At 32.8% G+C, this 21,850-nt stretch overlaps 11 protein-coding genes across 11 annotated transcripts; 9 read left to right on the plus strand and 2 right to left on the minus strand.

Annotated features, from left to right (window-relative positions):
• The first annotated feature begins 34 nt into the window (after positions 1-34).
• On the plus strand, positions 35-3,929 carry BX663DRAFT_503657 (uncharacterized protein). The gene is made up of 5 exons (XM_051526796.1): positions 35-725; positions 827-2,798; positions 2,889-2,956; positions 3,023-3,463; positions 3,518-3,929. The coding sequence occupies exons 1-5, from the start codon at positions 135-137 to the stop codon at positions 3,806-3,808; spliced, it is 3,363 nt and encodes a 1,120-aa protein (XP_051384797.1). The 5' UTR covers positions 35-134; the 3' UTR covers positions 3,809-3,929.
• Positions 3,930-5,808: 1,879 nt separating this feature from the next.
• BX663DRAFT_431037 (aspartic peptidase domain-containing protein) lies at positions 5,809-7,444 on the plus strand (the record flags this gene model as incomplete). The annotated part of the gene is made up of 4 exons (XM_051522846.1): positions 5,809-6,095; positions 6,167-6,407; positions 6,459-6,843; positions 6,906-7,444. The coding sequence occupies 4 exons, from the start codon at positions 5,809-5,811 to the stop codon at positions 7,442-7,444; spliced, it is 1,452 nt and encodes a 483-aa protein (XP_051384798.1).
• A 289-nt stretch (positions 7,445-7,733) lies between these two features.
• On the plus strand, positions 7,734-9,283 carry BX663DRAFT_503665 (aspartic peptidase domain-containing protein). The gene is made up of 2 exons (XM_051526797.1): positions 7,734-7,982; positions 8,084-9,283. The coding sequence occupies exons 1-2, from the start codon at positions 7,747-7,749 to the stop codon at positions 9,210-9,212; spliced, it is 1,365 nt and encodes a 454-aa protein (XP_051384799.1). The 5' UTR covers positions 7,734-7,746; the 3' UTR covers positions 9,213-9,283.
• Positions 9,284-9,411: 128 nt separating this feature from the next.
• BX663DRAFT_503667 (uncharacterized protein) lies at positions 9,412-10,315 on the plus strand. The gene is made up of 2 exons (XM_051526798.1): positions 9,412-9,609; positions 9,673-10,315. Exons 1-2 carry the CDS (start codon positions 9,461-9,463, stop codon positions 10,028-10,030), a joined length of 507 nt encoding a protein of 168 aa, XP_051384800.1. The 5' UTR covers positions 9,412-9,460; the 3' UTR covers positions 10,031-10,315.
• A 496-nt stretch (positions 10,316-10,811) lies between these two features.
• Positions 10,812-13,346, plus strand: BX663DRAFT_503677 (pyruvate kinase). The gene is made up of 9 exons (XM_051526799.1): positions 10,812-11,016; positions 11,099-11,312; positions 11,369-11,451; positions 11,505-11,999; positions 12,062-12,153; positions 12,213-12,240; positions 12,304-12,835; positions 12,902-12,926; positions 12,994-13,346. Coding segments are annotated over exons 2-9 (1,350 nt in total). The 5' UTR covers positions 10,812-11,016; positions 11,099-11,311; the 3' UTR covers positions 13,088-13,346.
• Positions 13,347-13,592: 246 nt separating this feature from the next.
• Positions 13,593-15,117, minus strand: BX663DRAFT_503679 (translation elongation factor EF-1 alpha; the record flags this gene model as incomplete). The annotated part of the gene is made up of 2 exons (XM_051526800.1): positions 15,059-15,117; positions 13,593-14,918 (listed from the first exon to the last, which is right to left on the minus strand). Exons 1-2 carry the CDS (start codon positions 15,110-15,112, stop codon positions 13,596-13,598), a joined length of 1,377 nt encoding a protein of 458 aa, XP_051384802.1. The 5' UTR covers positions 15,113-15,117.
• On the minus strand, positions 15,059-16,454 carry BX663DRAFT_503680 (uncharacterized protein). The gene is made up of 4 exons (XM_051526801.1): positions 16,399-16,454; positions 16,122-16,309; positions 15,285-16,062; positions 15,059-15,117 (listed from the first exon to the last, which is right to left on the minus strand). The coding sequence occupies exons 1-3, from the start codon at positions 16,419-16,421 to the stop codon at positions 15,434-15,436; spliced, it is 840 nt and encodes a 279-aa protein (XP_051384803.1). The 5' UTR covers positions 16,422-16,454; the 3' UTR covers positions 15,059-15,117; positions 15,285-15,433.
• A 983-nt stretch (positions 16,455-17,437) lies between these two features.
• BX663DRAFT_503681 (uncharacterized protein) lies at positions 17,438-18,313 on the plus strand (the record flags this gene model as incomplete). The annotated part of the gene is made up of 1 exon (XM_051526802.1): positions 17,438-18,313. A coding segment is annotated over one exon (467 nt), but the record flags the coding sequence as incomplete, so codon positions are not given.
• Positions 18,314-18,606: 293 nt separating this feature from the next.
• On the plus strand, positions 18,607-19,107 carry BX663DRAFT_431380 (uncharacterized protein; the record flags this gene model as incomplete). Its single annotated transcript, XM_051522866.1, has 1 exon — positions 18,607-19,107. A coding segment is annotated over one exon (501 nt), but the record flags the coding sequence as incomplete, so codon positions are not given.
• Positions 19,108-19,361: 254 nt separating this feature from the next.
• Positions 19,362-20,441, plus strand: BX663DRAFT_430982 (histone acetylation protein-domain-containing protein; the record flags this gene model as incomplete). The annotated part of the gene is made up of 1 exon (XM_051522841.1): positions 19,362-20,441. One exon carries the CDS (start codon positions 19,362-19,364, stop codon positions 20,439-20,441), a length of 1,080 nt encoding a protein of 359 aa, XP_051384806.1.
• BX663DRAFT_329286 (uncharacterized protein) lies at positions 20,151-21,804 on the plus strand. Its single transcript, XM_051522120.1, has 2 exons — positions 20,151-20,532; positions 20,603-21,804. Exon 2 carries the CDS (start codon positions 20,642-20,644, stop codon positions 21,752-21,754), a length of 1,113 nt encoding a protein of 370 aa, XP_051384807.1. The 5' UTR covers positions 20,151-20,532; positions 20,603-20,641; the 3' UTR covers positions 21,755-21,804.
• Positions 21,805-21,850: the final 46 nt, after the last annotated feature.

Here is a 21,850-nt window from a genome sequence, read left to right on the forward strand (position 1 = left end):
TTTTATTTTTTTTATTTTATTTTATTTTATTTTTTTTTTTTTAAAAAAAAAAAAAAGACACACAATAAAATTAACAATGTCTCTTCTTTTTTTTTCATTTTCTTTTAAAATATTAATATATTGTATGTTTTGATATGGTAAAGGCAAAATCGAAAAAGAAATCTACTACAACAGGGCCTGGATCAAGTGCAAATCAATTTCGATATTCTACTACATCCGGCAAACTTTTACCTCTGCAGACAATACAGCAAAGGATTGAAAATTTTCGTGAATCCCTTACGTGGCCTGCCTGTGTCAAGGTATTGAAAGCAAATATTGCAGTAACGATTGCTTTGGGACTTTTATTGATTAATTCAATTCGTAACTTGACAACTGTAGGCGGTATCTTGGCCTCAGTTGCTGTCGAGTTTGTACATCCTACAAAATCCTATGGGTTTTTAGCCGAGGATGTGTTGTTTGGAGCCATCATGTGTTGTGTCTCTGCTGCTTGGTCTATTTTAGCTATCTATTGTGCATTTCTGGCGAGAGATCCGAATGATCCAACTTTGGCTCAGCGTGGTGAATGTGCTATCTTATCTTTCTTTTTAATCGTGGGCTGCTTTTTCTTGACTTTATTTCGAGCTAAAGTAGAACAAGCCAATGTAGGTGGTATGTTATCGGGCACAATTATGGTTATCTGTATAACTACAGCTGTACAGTCTACATTGTTTACTGTGGAGACAGTGGTATTTAAACGCATATTTAATATTATTATTATTTTCTTTATATGTGTCATACTAATATATACTTTCTTTTTTTTTTTTTTTTTTTTTCCTAACACCATTAGCTGCAGGTTTGGTTGCCTACATTAGTAGGATTCTCGTTAATTTTTATTGTCTTTCTTTTAATTTTTCCCGAAAATAGTACAAGAGTATTTATTCAACATTTAATAAAGGCATGTGAGACGTTTGATGGAATTATTCAACATCAAGTATCAGCATTCTTAAAAGTAGAAAACGGACCAACCGTTGAATCATTAGCAATGATTCATCAAACAGTCGACACCCTTATTACAACGCTTATTCAAAGAAAATGTATGGTCAAAAGAGAACCTTCATTCAATGCCATTTCACCTGCGGATGTAGGTGAATTGACCTCTATTATTAAAAGACTCAGTACTCCTCTTCAAGGCATCGGTCTTAGTTTAGCTATGGAAGAAAATATGCAAGAAGCAGGAAGATCACCCTTTCAGACAAGTAGTGATGATGAAACTATCGTAACTCACCTATTCAATCGACCTCGTAGTTATTATGGAGGCACAGACGATGAAAGCTCTGAGGGTTTAGATGATTGCGACGAAGCGGTAGCGCCTACTACTACAGATGAAAAATTCACGCCTATCCTTCTTTCAACGACGCAGCCATCACTCTCTTCTCCTAACCTATCAGTGACCTCATATCGTCATGACAGTTCAGGATCACCCGATCAACAACCACGACTGAGAAAGACTCAAACTCGTCTACGTTGGGAGGATTCGATGAAGGTGATGACTTATTGGCGAGAAGATTATGATGATGTATTAAATCGTGTTAAGCCTCTCTATCTTGAACTCACAGAGGCTTGTTCAATAGCAGTTAAAGAATCTGTTAAACGACTTAGACGTATTCAAGATCTTGATGCACGATTTCAAAATCGACCTTTCTTTTATAAATATTATTATCGATGGAGAAAGGGGTCTCAAAAGGAAAAGGAAGAGCGATTAGAATATGAATATGATCCATCTCTAGATCCCTCTATACCCCTTCTCAAGGCTATTGAACGATTTCTTCAACATCGGTTGGACGGTTTAGATCGACTTTACACAAAGTCTGGTGTTCCACGACGTATTCTCTTTTTATTACTTACCTTTCAATTCAATCTTCATGCCTATGCAGAGCAAATCTATACACTGACGTCCTTCATTTATGAAATGGATAAGACAAGGACGAAGAAACGGTTTTGGATCCCCCATATGCCGCCCTGTAAATGGTTCTTTCAAAGTCATATAATGGAAGAAAACATTGAACTTGACACCCCGGGTGCTGTGGCAGAGGCAGTGAATTCGTCACTTACTCTACAAAGGACACTTTCCAGAACTATCTCCATCAATGTCATGAATGATCTCTCCCAGCAGCAAGAGGAGATAATGCAAGAACCTACCACCATTTATAAAATTAACACATTACGACGTGGTGAAATTCATGAGAATGAGGAACGCCAATTGCATCATCATCGTCGTCATCATCATCTTTCAAACTCTTCCTCCGGGAGCACAATAGCAACAACCATGAGTAAATTCTGGAATGCATGGAAAACACCAGTAAATCCATTAGAGTATCATGATCCAGATGTTGCTTACCCTACCACCTCCACACAACGTTTCTTTTATTCCATGTACCTGTTCTGTAAAGAACATTTTTATACGGCTGATGTTGGCTTTGCCTTTCGTGCTGCCTTCGCTGTAGCCTTTCTGACATTACCTGGATTCTTGGAGACGACAGTGAATTGGTATAATAATGTCAGAGGGCAATGGGCAGCTGTTGTCGCTCTTATCTGGATGGGCCCCTCAGTTGGAAGTAATTTTTTTGGTACCATGACAAGAACGGTAGGTACATTTATAGGCGCTGTCGGAGGCATCGTTATCTGGGAGATCAGTCGAGGTACTGCAGCTGGTTTGATTATTCTTACATTCATATTCAACTTGCCTTGGTGGTTAGTCTATATTAATGGGAAATTTTGGAAAGCAACAGGTCTTTTCTCTTTGATTACTGTTTCGTTAAGTAAGTAGACAGAAAAAAAAGAAAAGAAAAGAGTTATTCCCATGTGAGTTTATTCATTATATTTATATTCAATCAAAAAAAAAAAAATAGTTGTTGGATACACTTATAGTTTTAAACCAAATGGACATTCGTTTTCTGTCTATCAAATTGCATTAGAGGTAGTGTATACACAAAGATAACTCTTTTTTTATTATTGTTTCTAAGATGGAGTATTATCTATTTAGAGAACGGTCAGTGTCATTATTGGTGTCTTTTCAGCACTTATTCTTAGTGTCTTTCCATTTCCACGTACTGGTCGTGTTATCCTTCGTCATCGTATCTCGCAAACCTTAAAGGGAATTGCTACACTTTATGCCTCATTCTTAACACTCGTTTTTAAGGTGAAAGAAGAGGATGAAACAACAAGAATTGAAAATCAAAAACTTTTCCGTGCTGTAGCTCAATCCATTCGTCAGCAAATTAAAGGTGAACGTGTTTTACTTGATCAGAGTCGTTTTGAACCTGCCCTTCGTGGTATTTTCCCCGAAAATAAATACCTTCAAATTCTGCAAATCTTGGATAATATACTTAGCTTAATGCTGGAGATGGAGTTTTCTTTTAGTAAAATACCTTCTCAATGGAGATTAGAGATTGTAAGAGATACATGGAAGGAAAGAAAGATAATGGTAAAATAGTGTAATAGTGCATACAAATATATGTTTATCTAATTTTATATATAGACTTCATCCTTTTTGACAGCACTTCATTTAGGTTCAAATGCATTATCAAACAAATCACCTTTACCACCTTATGTCATTCGACCCACTAAAGCCAGACGAAAATTAACGAATAAGGCACGCAAAGCACCTGCCATGTCATTGAAACATTTGGGTGATCGTGAATACACTTATTTTAGTACTTATTTAATGAATTCAGAACAATTAGCAGTAGAAATTGAACTGTTAAATGTTATTATTCGTGACCTTGTTGGTCCTGATAGTGTTAGTATTTGGCTTGATTATAAACACTAAATATACCCTTTTCTTTATATATATGTATATATATATGTATACATAAATAAATATAAATTAATGATATATGACCGTCTTCTATTATTTTGAGCTACACAAATATGTAAATACTCATTATGGCAGAGGCTTAATAATAGAAATAAAAGATACTTTTATGTGTAAAATTAGATACATTATCATGAAATATCATGATAGCCATCATTTATACACCCTCACAATACAAATTTTCCAAGAAAAAAAAAAAAAAAAAAAAAAAAAAAAAAGGCTGGCTATATATACATAACTCTAGAATAACAAGCTTTTTTTCATACACGGAGCTAGACTTTGTGTTATTGAACAATAATATGCCACAAAAGCAACATTTAATCATATTAAGAAAGACATTTTCAATATCTTAATTTTATACATGGCTTTGTGTCAATTAGATCTCATAAAGTCTATATGCAGATAATAATATTACTACTCTCCTATCAAATGACATCTTTTTTTTTTTTTTTTTTTTTTGGCAAGGGCTATCCAAATCTCGGTATGAAATCAACTAACAAACAATCGTCTTTTCCTCCTTTTTTCAACCTCAACCATGTATGAATCAAAATTATATTTCAAAAAAAAAAAAAAAAAAAAAAAAAAAAAAAAAAGAGTCAAGAAGCTCCAACAACTTAATTGGTCTGTTCCTAGACAATGATCTATCAAGATCAACAGCCAGCTTCCTTTTGTATACGTTTCATTCTTCTGGTACGACCTTCTTAACATATGTGCTTCCAACTGTGGCTAAATCAATCATCGAAACAGTAGTACAAAATAATGCCATGGATCAAATTGAAGTTAGTAATGAATTGTTCTTCATTAGCAAAAAAAAAACAAAACAAAACAAAAAACAGCTTCTAATATTTACATCTACAGTATTCATCTTTATTATATTATTCTCTCTCGTCCTATTACTATACCTTTGGATAATGATGATATTATGCATGTTTAAGCAATTGCTTATTACTTTCGCACCCCCCTCTTCTCCCCCAAATGAATATGAGCTACTGACGTCAGGTGAGACTTGGATCTTGAGTAAATCTACAATAATAAGATCATGATAGACTATTTATGACTCTTTTTTTTTTTTTTTTTTTAGAGAAGAATAATCGAATGGGTTATAGAGTGAGAGGAAAGTTTTGTTAATCTAGCAGTAACAAAAAACATACAGAAGAAGAAGAAGCAACTACAATACCACAATATAATATAAAGTAAAGTAATCCTACTAAATACCGTTATATAAAGCTCATCAACAGATAATGTATCATCATCACATATACAGTCGGATTTTTTTTTTTTGTTTTGTTTTTGTTTTTGTTTTTATCAGTCATGTTTGCTTTGGCAGTAGTAATTAATTGTTATTGTACATAAATAATACCATTAACAATAATAATGACAATAATTTTTTTTTCTTTCATTAAATTCATTCATCAAATTACAAACTCCACTTAAAAAAAATGGACAAATTTTGACGTTATGTTTTGTTTCAAACTTTAAACTTACATCCATTTTATCAAAAATAAGCTGCACAAAAAGCTTATTATGTTGATGATGATATATAATAATATTCAATTAATACAACAGAGGTAAAATTAAATTAAATCAAGCTTATTTCAAGTTTTATATAGTAGTAGTAGTAATAATAGAACTTTTTTTTTCTTTTTTACATGCTATATATCCTTAATCTTTTAGAACAATAGTTATAAGATTATTAAAAAAATTACGTGTCTCGGAATTCTTAAATCGGTTATTTAAAGAATACAAATCATCATCATAGCGTGTATTATAAATATAAATAAACGCACATACAAATATATATAAACATATACTTTTTTTTCTTTTTTTTTCTTTTTTTTTTTTTTTTTTTTTTGCATTAATACCAGCCTAAATTAAATATTAGGTTTTTATTGTTCTTTTTTTTTTTTTTTTTTTTTTTTTTTTTTGTATACATATTTATTCATATAAAATAGATTATGCAAATTACTGCAGCTATTTTTGCTATTATAGCTACAGCTACATTGGCTGTTGCTACAACTAAAGAAGATGGTATTATCCGTGCATCCATTATTCGCAATCCTCTTCATGGAAATCTTTTACAAGTAGCTAAAAAGAAACATGAATTACTTACGAAAAGAGGTCTTCATAAAAGAGCAGATGTATTTCGTTCACCATTATACAATGAACAAGGCTCTCAATATTTAATTCAAGTAGGCATTGGTACTCCACCACAAAATTTTACTGTTACTCTTGATACTGGAAGGTAAAATAAATGAATACGAGATATAAAACAAATGAATTTAATTTTCTTTTTTTTTTTTTTCTGGTAACAAGTGCTGATCTTTGGGTTCCTTCTTCCAACTGTCCAAAAAGTTCATGTCCTTTTTCTCGTTTCGACTCATCTAAATCTTCTACGTTTAAATTACTGAATGAACCTTTTAGTATTCAATATGGTATTGGAAGCGTCAATGGCACATATGCAACGGATACAGTGACTGTAGGTGGTGCGACAGTTTCAAATCAACAAATTGGATTAGCCTATCGTACAGAAGATATCATGACACCGAACCCTTCTGTAGGCGGTGCTGGTTCAGATACACCTACACCTTTCAATACATCCTCAGAGAATATTGAAGCGAATGGTATCTTGGGTATGGGCTATCCAGCTCTTACCCAATCTTACACGAACGATGAAAATAGTTATAACCCTTTCGTCTTCAACTTGGCTGCACAAAAGATCATAAAGGAGCCCATCTTTTCCATCTTCTTGAACAGTATCACACAACCGAACTGGTCAGGTGAAATTGTCTTTGGAGGTACTGATGAAAGCAAATACAATGGAGATATCATGTATGTGCCCGTAGCAGGTCTTACAACTGAATCTTTCACTAACAGTATGAATTATTATTATTGGATGGTGTATGCACAAGGATTAAGAGTGACAGGATCTCAGATGGGATCCAATCCTTCTTGGAGATTACGAGAAATTGGTGCCTTTATTTTAGATACAGGTAAATAGATCAATAGATAGATAAATTAAATGAATCCTCTTTATATTTATTTATATATATAGGTACAACACTTACTTATTTACCTACCTCTGTGGCTACTGATGTCGTTAGTGCGATGGCTGGTGAAGGTAATTATGTCTTGGATAGTCAATCAGGTGTTTTCATCGTTGATTGCGCAACAGCCAAAAGTAGTGCACGTTTCCAACTTGAGATATCACAACAAGCTGGCTTCAGTAATAATCCTGTTATCTTATCTGTTCCTGCTTCAGAACTTGTTATTCCAGTAGATGGTGCTACTGCTGATACAGCTCAAGTCTGTATGTTTGGTATCGCCCCACTTAGCAACTCGGGTAGTATTGGTTCTAATATGTATTTAGTCGGTGATTCCGTTCTTCGTTCTGCTTATATGGTCTTTGATATGGGACAAAATAGAGTTGGTTTAGCCTCTAGTAAAGGTACAAACGGTCAAGTCATGACTAACTCTACAACCTCCCAAGGAACTTCAACAAATACACAATCAGGTTCAGAAAGAGTTTGGCCTGCAATGAAAATGATGGTAGCTGGTTTGCTCCTTACTGCCATTTCTATGATGTCTCTTTAATCATTACATTGAAAAAAGAAAAAAAAAAAGAAAGGAATAGAACTTATTATATTTTTTTTTTTTTGTTTATTTGTTTGCTTTTGTTTTTTTTTTCTTTGGAATTATTGTATATTGTATCACCTTTACCAATAAAAATGTTAATATAGCAAAAAAAAAAAAAAAAAAAAAAAAAAAAAAAAGTTTTAAAATGTGGAGGGGTTTTACCTTTTTATTGTAATCATTAAAAACCTTCTCGATAATAATGTAATATAAAATTGATCTTTCTTTTTACTATTTACTTTTAAATCAAGATAAATAAATAAATGAAACTAACATTATTAATACTACACATTATTGTTAGCTTTTCATTACTTGTAAAGTCTATTTATGATTCTACATCTATTACATTACCTATTGTCAAAAATAAACGTTCAGCTCAGACTCATGACAATAAGAGATCGAATACAAAATTATATAATAAAGATGGATCCGAATATTTAATAAGTGTGGGCATTGGTACACCTTCTCAACATTTTACTGTTTCATTAGATACTGGAAGGTTGTTTTTTTTTTCTTTTTCTTCAAATTATATTGTAAAATAGAGACATTTAATCATACTACTATTATATATATATATATACATACATACATGAATGATAGCTCTGATTTATGGGTCCCATCTACATCATGTCCAGTCTCTGAATGTCCTTTTGATAGATTTGATATATCAAAATCAAGTACATTTCAATTTATTTATCAAGAGGATGAGCTTTCAATTCAATATGGTATTGGAGACATGAAAGGGATTTATGGTTGTGATACTGTTTGTTTATCGAATGATTCGTTGTATTGCATTCCACAACAAGTCTTTGGTCTGGCGTCATCTACACATGATCTTATTGATTTGACAAGGCATCCTTTAAATCTACCCAATTCAAATGGTATCTTTGGTATCGGCAATTATCATGAAGGAATTAAATATGTTCCATTCATGATTAGACTAGTTCAAGAGGGACTCATTAAACAAGCTCTATTCTCGATCAGTATGAGTGCTTATCATCATGTTGGATGGACAGGTGAATTAACCTTAGGAGGCATTGACCCTACTAAATATGAGGGTGATCTTGATTATACGACTGTCCTTTCCAACTCGTCCCATTATTGGATGGTAGGAGTTCAACGGATTCAAATTTTATATCACCATAACGACGACAACGACAACGACAACGACAACGACGATGACAACGACGTCATTTTTGATTATGCATTCAATCCTGTACAAGGAATGATTATTGATACAGGTACTACATTAAGTTATATGGACCAAAGAATTCTAGAACGTATTCTGTCGAAAACGATAGAAGGAGAACAACAACACATCTTTTTTGATCAAATGTTAGGCATGTATATCATAGATTGTCAAGTATTCACGCATGATAACCAGCAACGAAAGATGGAGTTTGTATTAAAAGATGATTGTCGATTCAGTTTACCACTAAGAGATTTAGTCATAGAACAACAGGATGGTGTATGTCTATTTGGTATAGCACCTTGGATAGCGAATGATAATAATGTGAGCTCTAAAATGAAAGAAGAAGGATGGATTTTAATTGGAGAATCTATTTTGAGATCTACTTATTTAGTCTTTGATATGGAGAATCAACGAGTTGGATTTGCACCATCCATTCTTCATCAACCTCATCCTTCTTCCTCCTCTCGACAAGTGGTCTGTTATTATTCAATGAAGGTCATTTATTCTATTATTCTATTATTTATTCATATTATATAAGGAGGAAGTCTATTATTATAAAATAAGGTCCGTGCGATCTACTCCAAATAAAAATAAGAATAAAAAAAAAACCCCTATTGTTTTTTTTACTAAATTTATAATTAAATTAAAATTCCGGACCTTTTATTTTTTTTATTCACTTTTTATTGGTTCATTATACATGTATAATTTTTTTTTTTTTTAATTTTGGATTTTTTCCTTTTTTTTTTAATTTTCTTTTTCTCATTTCCAATTAATATTAATATATTATGGAACAAGGACAAGGACATTTAAATAATGGACAGCAACATTATGAAGTATTAATGAAAAGATTAGCAGACGCCAGTCAATATAAAATATATCCTACTATTATTCCCAGAAATGAACTTCCTTTAAGGAAAATTTTACTAACCACGAGGTATGCAAGCAAAACAAACATACGTAGTAAAAAAAAAAAAAAAGGCTTATTTCTTTAATATAGATTATGGAATCATGTACGTAGACAACAAGCATTATTTTCTACAGAAAATTGGATACAACAACATGAAATCATTGAAAAATTAGTTGAACAACAAGAAAATTTATTTATACCCTCTCAACAACAACAAGATGATGATGATGATGATGATACCCTTCTTAGTAATAAAAAGCGTACAAGAAATAAGAATGAAGAAGGAATAATAGAAGAACCACAAATCAAGAAATCAAAATCAACAACCCATTTTCATTCTTCTTCTCCGGCAGGTCCGGCGACTCATGGTAACAATCCCCCTACTGCTACCACCACCAGTGCTACTTCTCCACCTAATAGCCCCACTACTGTCTTATTAAGTGCATGATGATGATGGATAATTCAGTTCTAAAAATAGTCCCCCTTAAATACGGTAAAAGGTATTTCCGTTATCCTTTATTATATTATATATATTATTTGTATATGTATATTATATGGTTGTATATCTGCTAGTTATTCCTATTTACATAAATTGGTTATAATAATAATAATAATAAAACGTCAAAATTATATGTCAATCTTTGCTCCACACACACCTTTTTTTTTTTTGCTCTGTTCCCCAGAAATTAGTAATGTACCCTACAAAAAAAAACAGCTTAGTGTTACACATAAATCATGAACATATAATAAATGAATTTGCTGCTATACCGTTGTGTGTGTGTGTGTGACTAGTAAACAACTTCTTTTTTTTTTAAAAAAAAAAAATAAAGTGTTTTATGACAACAACAACAACAACAACAACAAGGGACAATTATGATGTTATTACATAATTCCTTTATGTTACGTACATATATCTGTTTTAATATCTTTTGGATTGTTTTCCAACAAGTATTATTTGCTTAAAGAGTGAAATAAAAAAACTACAGGTACAATCATGCATGTCAAATAATAATCTTATGCATTTTAATAATAGTAATCATGATTCATATTTCGGCCATTTAAAAAAAATACATCATGCAGCAGAATAATGAAATTTGACAGCTAAATAAGATAATAGAATCGCGTTATTATTGTTGAACGACAAAGCAAAAGAAGTTTAAACATGGGGGGTAATGTAATTAAAGTTTTTTTTTTTTTTTTTTTTTTTTTAACTTCTCCCCCCAAAATAAAATAAAATAAAATACAGCATATATTTTAGCTTTAAAATCCTTTCTTTCTTTTCTTTTCTTTTCTTTTCTTTGATAAACATAAACAAAAAAAAAATGAAATTGAAGCTTAATACACCAATCACGTCTGAATTACAATGGATTTCACAAATGAATGTAGATATCAATACTTCTTCTGCAAGAAAGACGAGTATCATTGGAACAATAGGTAACAAATAATAATAATCTTATAAAAAAAAAATGGTGATATTCACTTGTCAACTATGTATGTATAAATAAACACACTATAGGCCCCAAGACAAATAGTGTTGAAATGATTACTCAGCTTCGTAATGCTGGTTTAAATATCGTTCGTATGAACTTTTCTCATGGCTCTTATGAAGTAAAGTATCTTTGTTAATCGTTCACTTCTTTTTATTATAATTTGTAATGGGATTCATTTATCACAAGAGTTTTTATAGTATCATCAATCTGTTATTGATAACACGCGTAAAAGCGCTAAAAGTAAGTTTATAGTCTATTACAAAATATGAATTGACTTGAGTTTTTTTTTTATAAAGTGTATCCTGGTAGACCTACTGCAATCGCACTTGATACAAAGGGCCCCGAGATTAGAACAGGTGTTATGAAGGATGATATCGAAGTAAGTTTAATTTGTATCATTTCTTTTTCTTTATATACTCATGTCTTTATAAGATTCCTATTAATGCAGGTCATGAATTCATTTTAACTGTAAATGATAAATACAAGGATCAATGTGATGATAAGATGATGTATGTTGACTATAAGAATTTACCTAAAGTCATTCAAGTCAACAAATTAATTTATGTGGATGATGGTGTATTATCTTTACAAGTCATTGACATTATTTCAGATCAACAAGTGCGTGTGAGAGCATTAAATGATGGTAAACTTTGCTCACGTAAAGGTGTTAATTTACCTGGTACACCTGTAGATCTTCCTGCTTTATCTGAAAAGGATAAAAAGGATCTAGAATTTGGTGTGAAGAATAAGGTCGATATGATCTTTGCTTCCTTTATTCGTCGTGCACAAGATATAAGAGATATTAGACGTGTATTAGGTCAAGAAGGGAAATATATTAAGATTATTTCTAAAATTGAAAATCATCAAGGCGTCGAAAATTTTGATGAAATTTTAGAGGAAACAGATGGCGTTATGATTGCTCGCGGTGTAAAATAGTATATAAATATATAGAAGACATCAAATCATCTAATCATATAGATTTTTTTTAGGATATGGGTATTGAAATTCCTTTAGAACGTGTCTTTATTGCTCAAAAGATGATGATTGCAAAATGTAATCTTATAGGAAAGCCTGCTATTTGGTAAGTGATAATAGACTCTTTTATCAATAGTAGAATGGAGGAATAACAGATACATATAGTGCTACACAGATGCTTGAATCAATGACCGTAAGTCTTTCCTTTTTTTTTTTTTTTCTCTTACTCATCTTTCATGTTTTAAATTCATATTAGTATAATCCTCGTCCTACGCGTGCTGAGGTATCTGATGTAGCAAATGCTGTTTTAGATGGCGCTGATTGTGTTATGCTTTCTGGAGAAACAGCAAAGGGGAATTACCCGATTGAGGCAGTTCATACAATGCATGAAACATGTTCATTGGCTGAGTCAGTCTTATGTTATCCTCAACTATTCAACGAAATTCGTTCATTGACAGAGTTACCTACAAGTACGGCAGAGACTGCTGCTTGTGCTGCTGTCAATGCTGCTCATGAACAAGAGGCTAAAGCAATCATCGTCTTAACTACCTCTGGGAAATCTGCTGCTCTTATCTCCAAATATAAACCAAGTATGCCCATCATTGTCGTTACACGTAATCCTCAAACCGCTCGTCAAATTCATTTGTATCGTGGTTGCTTCCCTTTCCTTTATCCAAATCCTTCCTCTGATGAAGTAGGCCGTTTAAGTGCTTCTTATAGTACTGACTATCTTGATCATTTAGATCTTACTCCTTGGCAAGATGATGTGGATACTAGACTTAGATGGAGTAAATGATTATTATTATTATTATTTAGACATTAATATACTTAAAATATGTTTTTTTTTACTCTAGGTATGGAACAAGGCATTTTATATGGGTAAGGATATGGTTTTAACTTTGTACACACAATCACATCAATACTAATATAATATGTTTATTTCTAGTTTATTAAAACATAATGAACCTATTATTGCTGTACAAGGCTGGAGAGGTGGTTTAGGCAATACAAATACTATTCGCATTCTCATTTCACCATAAATGTCCGAATTCTAAACAAAATAAAAAAAAAAGAAAAAAGAAAAAAAAAACGGAATAAAATAAAAAAGTAATTGACTCTCGCAAATGATGACTCTTCAAAACTATAAACCTAAAACACACATACATACACACTATTATAGTTGTGGTGCCTGCTATTCAAATCATCATTCTGGCATGACTTCTTTAATATGTATACACGTATACATGTTAAAAAAATTTTTTTTAAAGAAAAAGCAATAAATAACTATATTAATAGCATATAAAAAATAACTAAAACTACTTTAATGAACAGTACAAATCACTTATACAGAATAGATCGACATGGTACTATTACTCTTTTTTTTTTACTAAATTACACATTTGCAAAAATTAAATATAATAAATATGCATAAATATATATATTTTTTTTTCTATTTTATTATTATCAATGCACTATACAAAAGCTAATTTATTCATTCAGCTTTTAAAAAAAAACTATAAACATAATCCAATATTGTTATGGAATAACTTATTTCTTGGAAGCCTTGGCAGCAGCCTTGGTAACCTTACCGGCACGGTCAACCTTTTCAACGGACTTGATGACACCGACAGCGACGGTTTGACGCATATCACGAACAGCGAAACGACCAAGAGGAGGATATTCAGTGTAAGCTTCAACACACATGGGCTTGGAAGGAACCATCTTGACGATAGCAGAGTCACCAGACTTGACGAACTTGGGAGCATCTTCGAGCTTCTTACCGCTACGACGATCGATCTTTTCAATCAATTCGGCGAACTTACAAGCAATGTGAGCAGTGTGACAGTCAAGAACTGGAGCATAACCAGCAGAGATTTGACCAGGGTGGTTCAAGATAATGACTTGAGCGGTGAAAGAGGCAGACTCCTTAGCGGGATCGTTCTTGGAGTCGGAACAGACGTTACCACGACGGATATCCTTGACAGAAACGTTCTTAACGTTGAAACCAACGTTGTCACCGGGAAGACCTTCAGCGAGGGTTTCGTGGTGCATTTCGACGGACTTGACTTCAGTGGTGACGGCAGAAGGAGCGAAAGTGACGACCATACCAGCCTTGATAACACCAGTTTCGACACGACCGACGGGGACTGTACCAATACCACCGATCTTGTAGACATCTTGAAGGGGAAGACGGAGAGGCTTATCGACGGGACGGGTAGGGGGGTCAATAGCATCGATAGCTTCGAGAAGAGTCTTACCAGTCTTGGAACCAGCCTTGGTTTCCTTGGTCCATCCCTTGAACCAGGGCATGTTGGTGGATTCATCCAACATGTTATCACCGTGCCAGCCAGAAATGGGAACGAAAGGAACAGACTTGGGGTTGAAACCGATCTTCTTGATGAAGTTGGAGACTTCCTTGACAATTTCGTTGTAACGAGCTTCGGACCACTTGGTAGTATCCATCTTGTTGATAGCAACAATCAATTGACGGACACCCAAGGTGAAGGCAAGAAGAGCGTGTTCACGGGTTTGACCATCCTTGGAAATACCGGCTTCGAATTCACCAGTACCACCAGCAATGATAAGGATAGCACAATCGGCTTGAGAGGTACCAGTAATCATGTTCTTGATGAAATCACGGTGACCAGGAGCATCAATAACGGTGACGTGGTACTTGGGGGTTTCGAACTTCCAGAGAGCAATATCAATGGTGATACCACGCTCACGTTCGGCCTTGAGCTTATCAAGAACCCAAGCGTACTTGAAGGAACCCTTACCGAGTTCAGCAGCTTCCTTCTCGAACTTTTCAATGGTACGCTTATCAATACCACCACACTTGTAAATCAAGTGACCAGTAGTAGTGGACTTACCCTATTATACATTAAACAAGAAAAAAAAAGGGAAAAATAGTGAGTAGGTGCTTCTTCTTTTTTTTTTAAATTCAATTTTATTCAATTTTTATTCTCTAAAAAAAAACAGGAAAAAAGCCTTTTAATTTTGATGATACTTACAGAATCGACGTGACCAATGACGACAACGTTAACGTGAGTCTTCTCTTTACCCATTGTAACTAAAATAGAATCAATAAATGTAAGTATATATAATGGATGGATGAATGGATGATATACTTCAAATGGATGTATCCGAAAATTTACCTTAATAAAATTGGATGTAATAAAAGGGAAGAATTTAATGTTTCGTCTTTAAAATTTTAATTTATACAAATTTTTTTCCTACGTTTATCTGAGAGTGAAGTTAATTTTACACCAATCACATTTAACAAAGTTATAAATTCGTGACTATTTTTAAGCAAAAAAAAAAAAGGGCATAGACTACAAAGATTAACTTTGAATTTTTATTATTACAAACAAACACATTGTGTGTAGTTAATATGGTCTTCCTCTTCCTCGTCCTCTTCCTCTAGACATCCTATGGGCACCACGACCTCCTCGATTATTACTATTATAACCACCTTTATTAAATACTTTCCCTTTAAATCCACTACCACGTCCTCCTTGTTTCTTGGGTGATTGATAGTTAATAATGGCAACTCTCGTCAAATTACCTGGCCAGCCCGGCCAGCCTCCAGGTGTTTCTGGATTTCTCATATTAGGTTCTAATTTAATTCTTCCTTCTTTAACAGCCTTTTCAAAATCACGACATTTTTTGCTTTTTCTTTTCTTTTTCTTTTCTTTTAAATCTTTTTTAGCTTGCTCGTCATATGAGGGAAGATGGATAATACGATGAGGCATAATCGCTGTTGGATATGGCACTTTAGACTGCTTTAAAATAGTCTCATAATCAACAGCTACTTGTTCTACACGAGATAGAAATTCTGGATCTGTTTCATCAAACTCGTAGACTTGTTGTTCAGCGATTGCTTTTGACAAGCTATCTGTATTATCTTTTATATCTGCAATAGTTACAGTAGCTACTGGTTGACTAGCAAAAAGACGGAATTCAAATTCTTCTTCTTCATCATCGTCTTTCTTTTTATCATCTTGATCTTCAACATCTGCATCAAGTCAATAAAAATGTATTGGTTTTTAATAATAATAATAATAATAATCTAACCTTGATTCCTTCCTTGATCTTGAGTTTCATCTTGATTTTCAGCAAATCCCATTAAGCTGCGCATAAGCATATCCATTTTTTGTGCATCTTCCTTGATGGCTTCTTCATCAATACTACTTTCTTCAAAGATCTCTCTTCTAGAACTAATTTGTGTATTTGGTTCTATAACATTCGTTCCTCTTTTGGATCTATTGAATATTTACATTGAATAACAAAAATAAAAATAAAAATAAAAAGAGATTCAAATATAAAGATAATAAATCAAATTTACACATACGTTGATCGAATGTTGGCCATCATTTTTTTTTTTTAGCAATGTCAAAAAAAAAAAAAAAAAAAAATAATAATAATAATAATAAAATAAAAAAATAAAAGCAGCGAAAATAATTATTTTCTTGTCAATTTTAAGCATAGATTTAAGAAAATATATCACTGGCCATTTGTATGTAGATAAAAGAGGATGAAAGAAAATGTTTCCCTCTTTCAACCATCCATACTTACTGAATAAAACGCTAAGACCACCAATGATTTTATTTTTATTTTTTTTTTATATATATACAAGCAATGTTCTTTAAACTTTGTATGATATAGTTTATGTATGAAGCGTACACAATAACTTAATTAAAATCCATCTTTTTCAATTCTATAAGAAAAATGAAATTATTTATTTTGTTTAATTATATCAATTTAAATAGCTTTGCATAGTATACATTTATATATCGAAGACTTAAAAAAAAATTAAATAATAGCTGGTATTATGAAACAGCAGAGAAAACTTAAAAAAAAATAGCGTAGGAATATATTATGTTCTCCTGTCCATCTTCGTAAAAGAAAGTATTTGTCATTGCGTAGTTTTGAATAAAAGTGAAAAAAAAAATTGACCTGTTTTAAAGTCTTAAAATGCTTATATCATTTTTCTGGTCAATTTGATTTAACCTATTCAAATATTTCCTTATACTCAAAAAGACAATTTTCTTGTCATACTGTCATTCCACCACCAATTGGAAAAATAGTGGCCAGATTAGTCTGTGAAATTTCTTTTAAAATATCAAATAAAAAATATTAGGAAATAAAAAAAGAATATTAAGACAAAAAGAGTCAACGAGACCGAACAATAGTTCTAAAGTCAATTATTTTATTTATGAATTGTTAAAGAGGTTTGAGGATAAGATGTGAATCAGAAAAGTATTAGTTACTACCGAATAAGGTATGTTGTTGATAATAAAGTGTTAGTGATTTTAATATTATTAGATGGAGCGGATCAAGAGAGATTCAAGATAGAATTTCTTAAATAAATTTATGATCTGCATGTTTAATCATGAAACATGGCATTATAAGTCATCTCATGATAGAACCATTGAATCACCTCATAGCTCTTGGCTTATTTTTGATGAAAGGCACAGCATCAATCATTGATATGCCATGGAATGACGACGAAACGGTCAAACTCTTGTACAGTATAGCAGTCGAACATTATGAAGGCGTTACTGGAAATATACCACACCTTATCGATATACTACAACAAGTACTGAACGAAAAAGACTATGAATGCGATAATATGCTGAAACTTCTCGACAATTGTGCATCACAGGAAGTACTGACGCAGACCATCAAAAGTACTAAGTCCAGGAACCAGATTTTGAAACGGAAATACAGTGATATCAATCCCACGACTTCAACTTCCTCATCCAATAGAGATAGTAATCCGGAAATATTGTCAGATGCTACTACAAGGTTTATACAGAGCATAGAATTTGTTGACAATTTCAAAAAGCAAGGATAGCACTGGGTAAAAAGCGAATGGATTGGGTTTTGTGTTAATTTGAGGGATGATTGGGCTAGATCTGATATTGGGAACACCCGCCATAATAAAGATACCGAAAACTAAAGCCCCATCTCATACAATTATTGGTGCTATATACGCATCTAGTGTCATTCATGTAACAATAAAGAAGCCACACTCCCCAAGAAAAGAGAAGCTTCAAATCAAAGAGATGGCGGCCACACAAAAAAAAGAAAAGTGAACAAAGGTAAAAAGCGAGCTGCAAATTAGTTTATTATAGAGGAACCAGTAATAGAGTGCGTTGATATTAATGAGGATAATGCCCAAGATAATATCACACCTGCATCAAAGGTACAACAACTGTGCACTTTATCAAATTCATTAATGGTCTGCTTGATGTCATGGATCTTGATGAAAACTTAAAGAAAAGTTATTTAGTAATGGATAATTGTACCATCCATAAATCAAAACCGATGATCAGGAAGATTGAAGCGTCACAGATTGTTGACTGAAGAAAAAATGTCTGAAAGAATTGATGAGGCTTGTAATGATATACCTGTTAAGAATTTGTACAACTTCGCTAGTCATCCTAAACGACAAATCATTCATTGTTATAATAAAACCCCATTCTAAATATTCTAATTGTCTAAAAAAAAAAAAAAATATATATTAATCGCAAATTTATAAAAGTTACAATCCAGTCAATGGCGTAAACTTAGCAATACAGCTCTTACTAGGACTTTACATGCGCCTCTTGATAGCCTGAACACCTTTACCCTTCGTCGACATTGCTATAATTTTATTGCAAGGAATTTCCAACTTACTCTCCGGCAAAGGCACAGCAAATTATTGACTGTCTGTCGTCCTTCTTTGTCCTTGGATCTCATCCTGTGGTTACCTATGCTCCCAATCGAACATAGTCGACTCATTAGATGGTGGCTGGGCTGGCTGCCTGGTGGTACTTCTAAATCTTGTCAATGCGGATCACACAATCTAACAAAGAAACACAGCATCCATTGCCTACGCATCCATTCTCAATTATATATATCGCAAGACATGGATGACACCATCTCGTGTCTTCTCAATCGGTTTCCCTCTAGACTGCCCAAGCCACTTCATACACAGGCCTACTGGCAAATACATTGGATTGTCATCCAAAGATTCCTCTTAGCTTCTTGTGTATACATTCACCCAAAAAACTAAACGTGTCTCAATATATCCCACTTTCATGTCGATGTCCCACTTTTGTATCAGTATCCCACTTTCATATTGGTGTCCCATTTTTGCATTGGTGTCCTAATCCAGTTTTGAAACTATCAAACTTTTTCTCATTGGCCCACTCTAGTTTTTTTGACTGTAATTTTGGCAAAGTGACATTTATTTTTTAGTAACGGACATTTAATTTTCGCAAAGTAACAATATTTACCGTTCTCACTGTAGATATTTGTTAGAATAAAATGTCATTCGAATCTTACTTAAAAAAAGCCATTCAAGATTTAACTTTAGGCTTAACCTTCAATGTATATGATATCAAATCAAACTTATTTCATTGTCCTAAGCCGTTGATTAAAAAACACGAAGGAGAGACATTGTGTCGTCATCGTTTAATTCTTGTCTCTACAGAATCTGAAGGATTTCTTTCTGGATTAGAAACGTATGAGTACATACTAAGTGGAAAAGATGTATTAAAAGAGAAATATATTACTTATATATCAAAAGTGGACACAACAACTACTTTGAAAAAATATCAGGGTTTGACTGCTCGCATCGTTCAATCTTACATTGCCAGTTTACCTTCATCTACTTCAGTATTTGTGTTTGCTAGAGCTCAGCCTCAATACTTATTTGCTAAATCAGCTGAAAATAAATTAAAATCGACTTTAAGTGATCGCGATTTAGTTTCTTGGTGGCTCTCAGTCTTGAATAAGACTCCAGTGGAATGTGATGGCTGGTGGTCTGTACCAGGTATAGACGATGAAGGAAGTGCATTAATTGAAATAGGGGCTAGGAAAAGAGGTTGGAAATCATCTGAACTTATTTGTTGGCAATATGGAGTATCTTATAAACCTGAAGATGACGCTAATTTAGTTATTCCTCGATTTGAGGATGATGCAAAGTCGCGTTTGCTCAAAAATAATAAGCAAGATAAATTAACGATAACCGAGTTTTGGAATTTATTAGCGTTTGGAGAAGAATGTGGATCAGGCAAGATAACAGGATTTTTTGAAATAAGAATTAAAGGACAAAATACAGCAATGTTATTAGAAAAAGGTCAAGAAAAGTTGGATTTAAAGGATAATGAATTTACTTTATTTTGGAATAAGCTCATGTCATTAGATTTTCATGACGAAATATCCATCTTGAATTCAACAAAGACAGCTTTGAAGGATTTACAAGACATGTTTCCAAATATTAAACCATTTATTGCTAAAGGAGTAGCAGATCAACCAAAAATAAGTAATTCTGATTCGAGTGCAGATAAGCGTCCTGCTGTGAATATGCTTTCTAGCGGTTTTATTAAGCGAAAAAAGATTTAACTGGATCAAATTCATAAAGCAAATACATCAAATAAAATAGAGTCACACAAGTTCGTTCTAAAACTAATTCAATAAAAAGAATTATTACAAAGTAATGTTAATCCTTTTTTTTTTTTTTTCATAACAAACCCTTACCTTTATCAATGTTAAAAATTACATAGTTATTTTTTTTTCGTCTTCGTTCTTTTCATTTAACGAGTATGTCTGATTTTTCATCTATCCAAAGCTCGGAGACTAAGATGTCGCAACATGGGCCCAACTATGCAAAGAATAGAAAAAAGAGAATCAAGAAAAAGGCTAAAAAGAAGGCAGCAACTGTATCAGAGCCTATTACACAAACCACAAATGAGGGTCATGAGAACAATAAAGCTTTGTCGCCCTTGATAAATAAAGTATTACTTGCTAAAAATGAGAATTCCTCATCACCTGCTACTCACACTGAAAATAAGAATAAGAATAATACGAAATCACTGCTGACTGCTTCTATCGAAAAGGCTATGATCGAGTCTAATAATAATACAACTTTTGTTAAACAACATATTGATGATACTGGAGAGGCTTCAGTTATGCCTACTAACATGGCTGAAAAGGATTTAACAAAGACACAGTCTAAATTGTTAAAATTATCAGAGAATGTTCAGTACTGTATCAGATCAGTAATTGCTTTCAGAACAATTGATATTGAGAATATCATTAGACAGATTGTCAAAAATAATAAAACAAATAAAGAATATCGATCAACTGACAATAGTGCAGCAATCACTGTTACAAAGAATGTTCATGATTTAACAGAAAAACACACGCCTCATGCATTTTCAGATAATATCAAACACGGTATTAACTGTGCCGTTGCCTCTAGAGTCGTCAACCTTGAGAATATCATCCAAAAGATAATTGAGAATAATGCAAAGGAGACAGAACCTAACACCCTTAATAAAACTGATACTGGTGGCGATTCAAGTTTTAAGGACAATAGTGGTAATGTAATAAAGACACATAATAAAGAATCTTCTTCAGTAACTGGTACTGCTAAATCAATCGGTCAAACTACTACTAGTCCTCCAACTACAAAGCTAAGCGAAAATATTCAATATTGTATTCAATCTGTAATTCGGTCACGTTCTATTGACATATATAAAATAATTTATCTGTCACACGATACAAAGGCTAAAAAGGTCGGCTCAGCTTCTCGGGGTCCAATAGCACCTTCATCTTCCACAAAGCCAGCAAGAGCAAATAATAAGAAAGACCAAGCACGTGAATATGGACGTTTCAATTTATTTAATAAAAAGAAACGTTGTATCATATTGTAACATCTTTATATATGCATATATATGCATTTTCGCAGCTATTATGATAGCATCACTAATATATATATATATAAATATATTTATTTATTTAAATAAAAT

This window comes from Cokeromyces recurvatus (genome assembly GCF_025118155.1).
Source record: "Cokeromyces recurvatus strain NRRL 2243 chromosome Unknown BX663scaffold_7, whole genome shotgun sequence".
Lineage (NCBI taxonomy): Eukaryota > Fungi > Mucoromycota > Mucoromycetes > Mucorales > Mucoraceae > Cokeromyces > Cokeromyces recurvatus.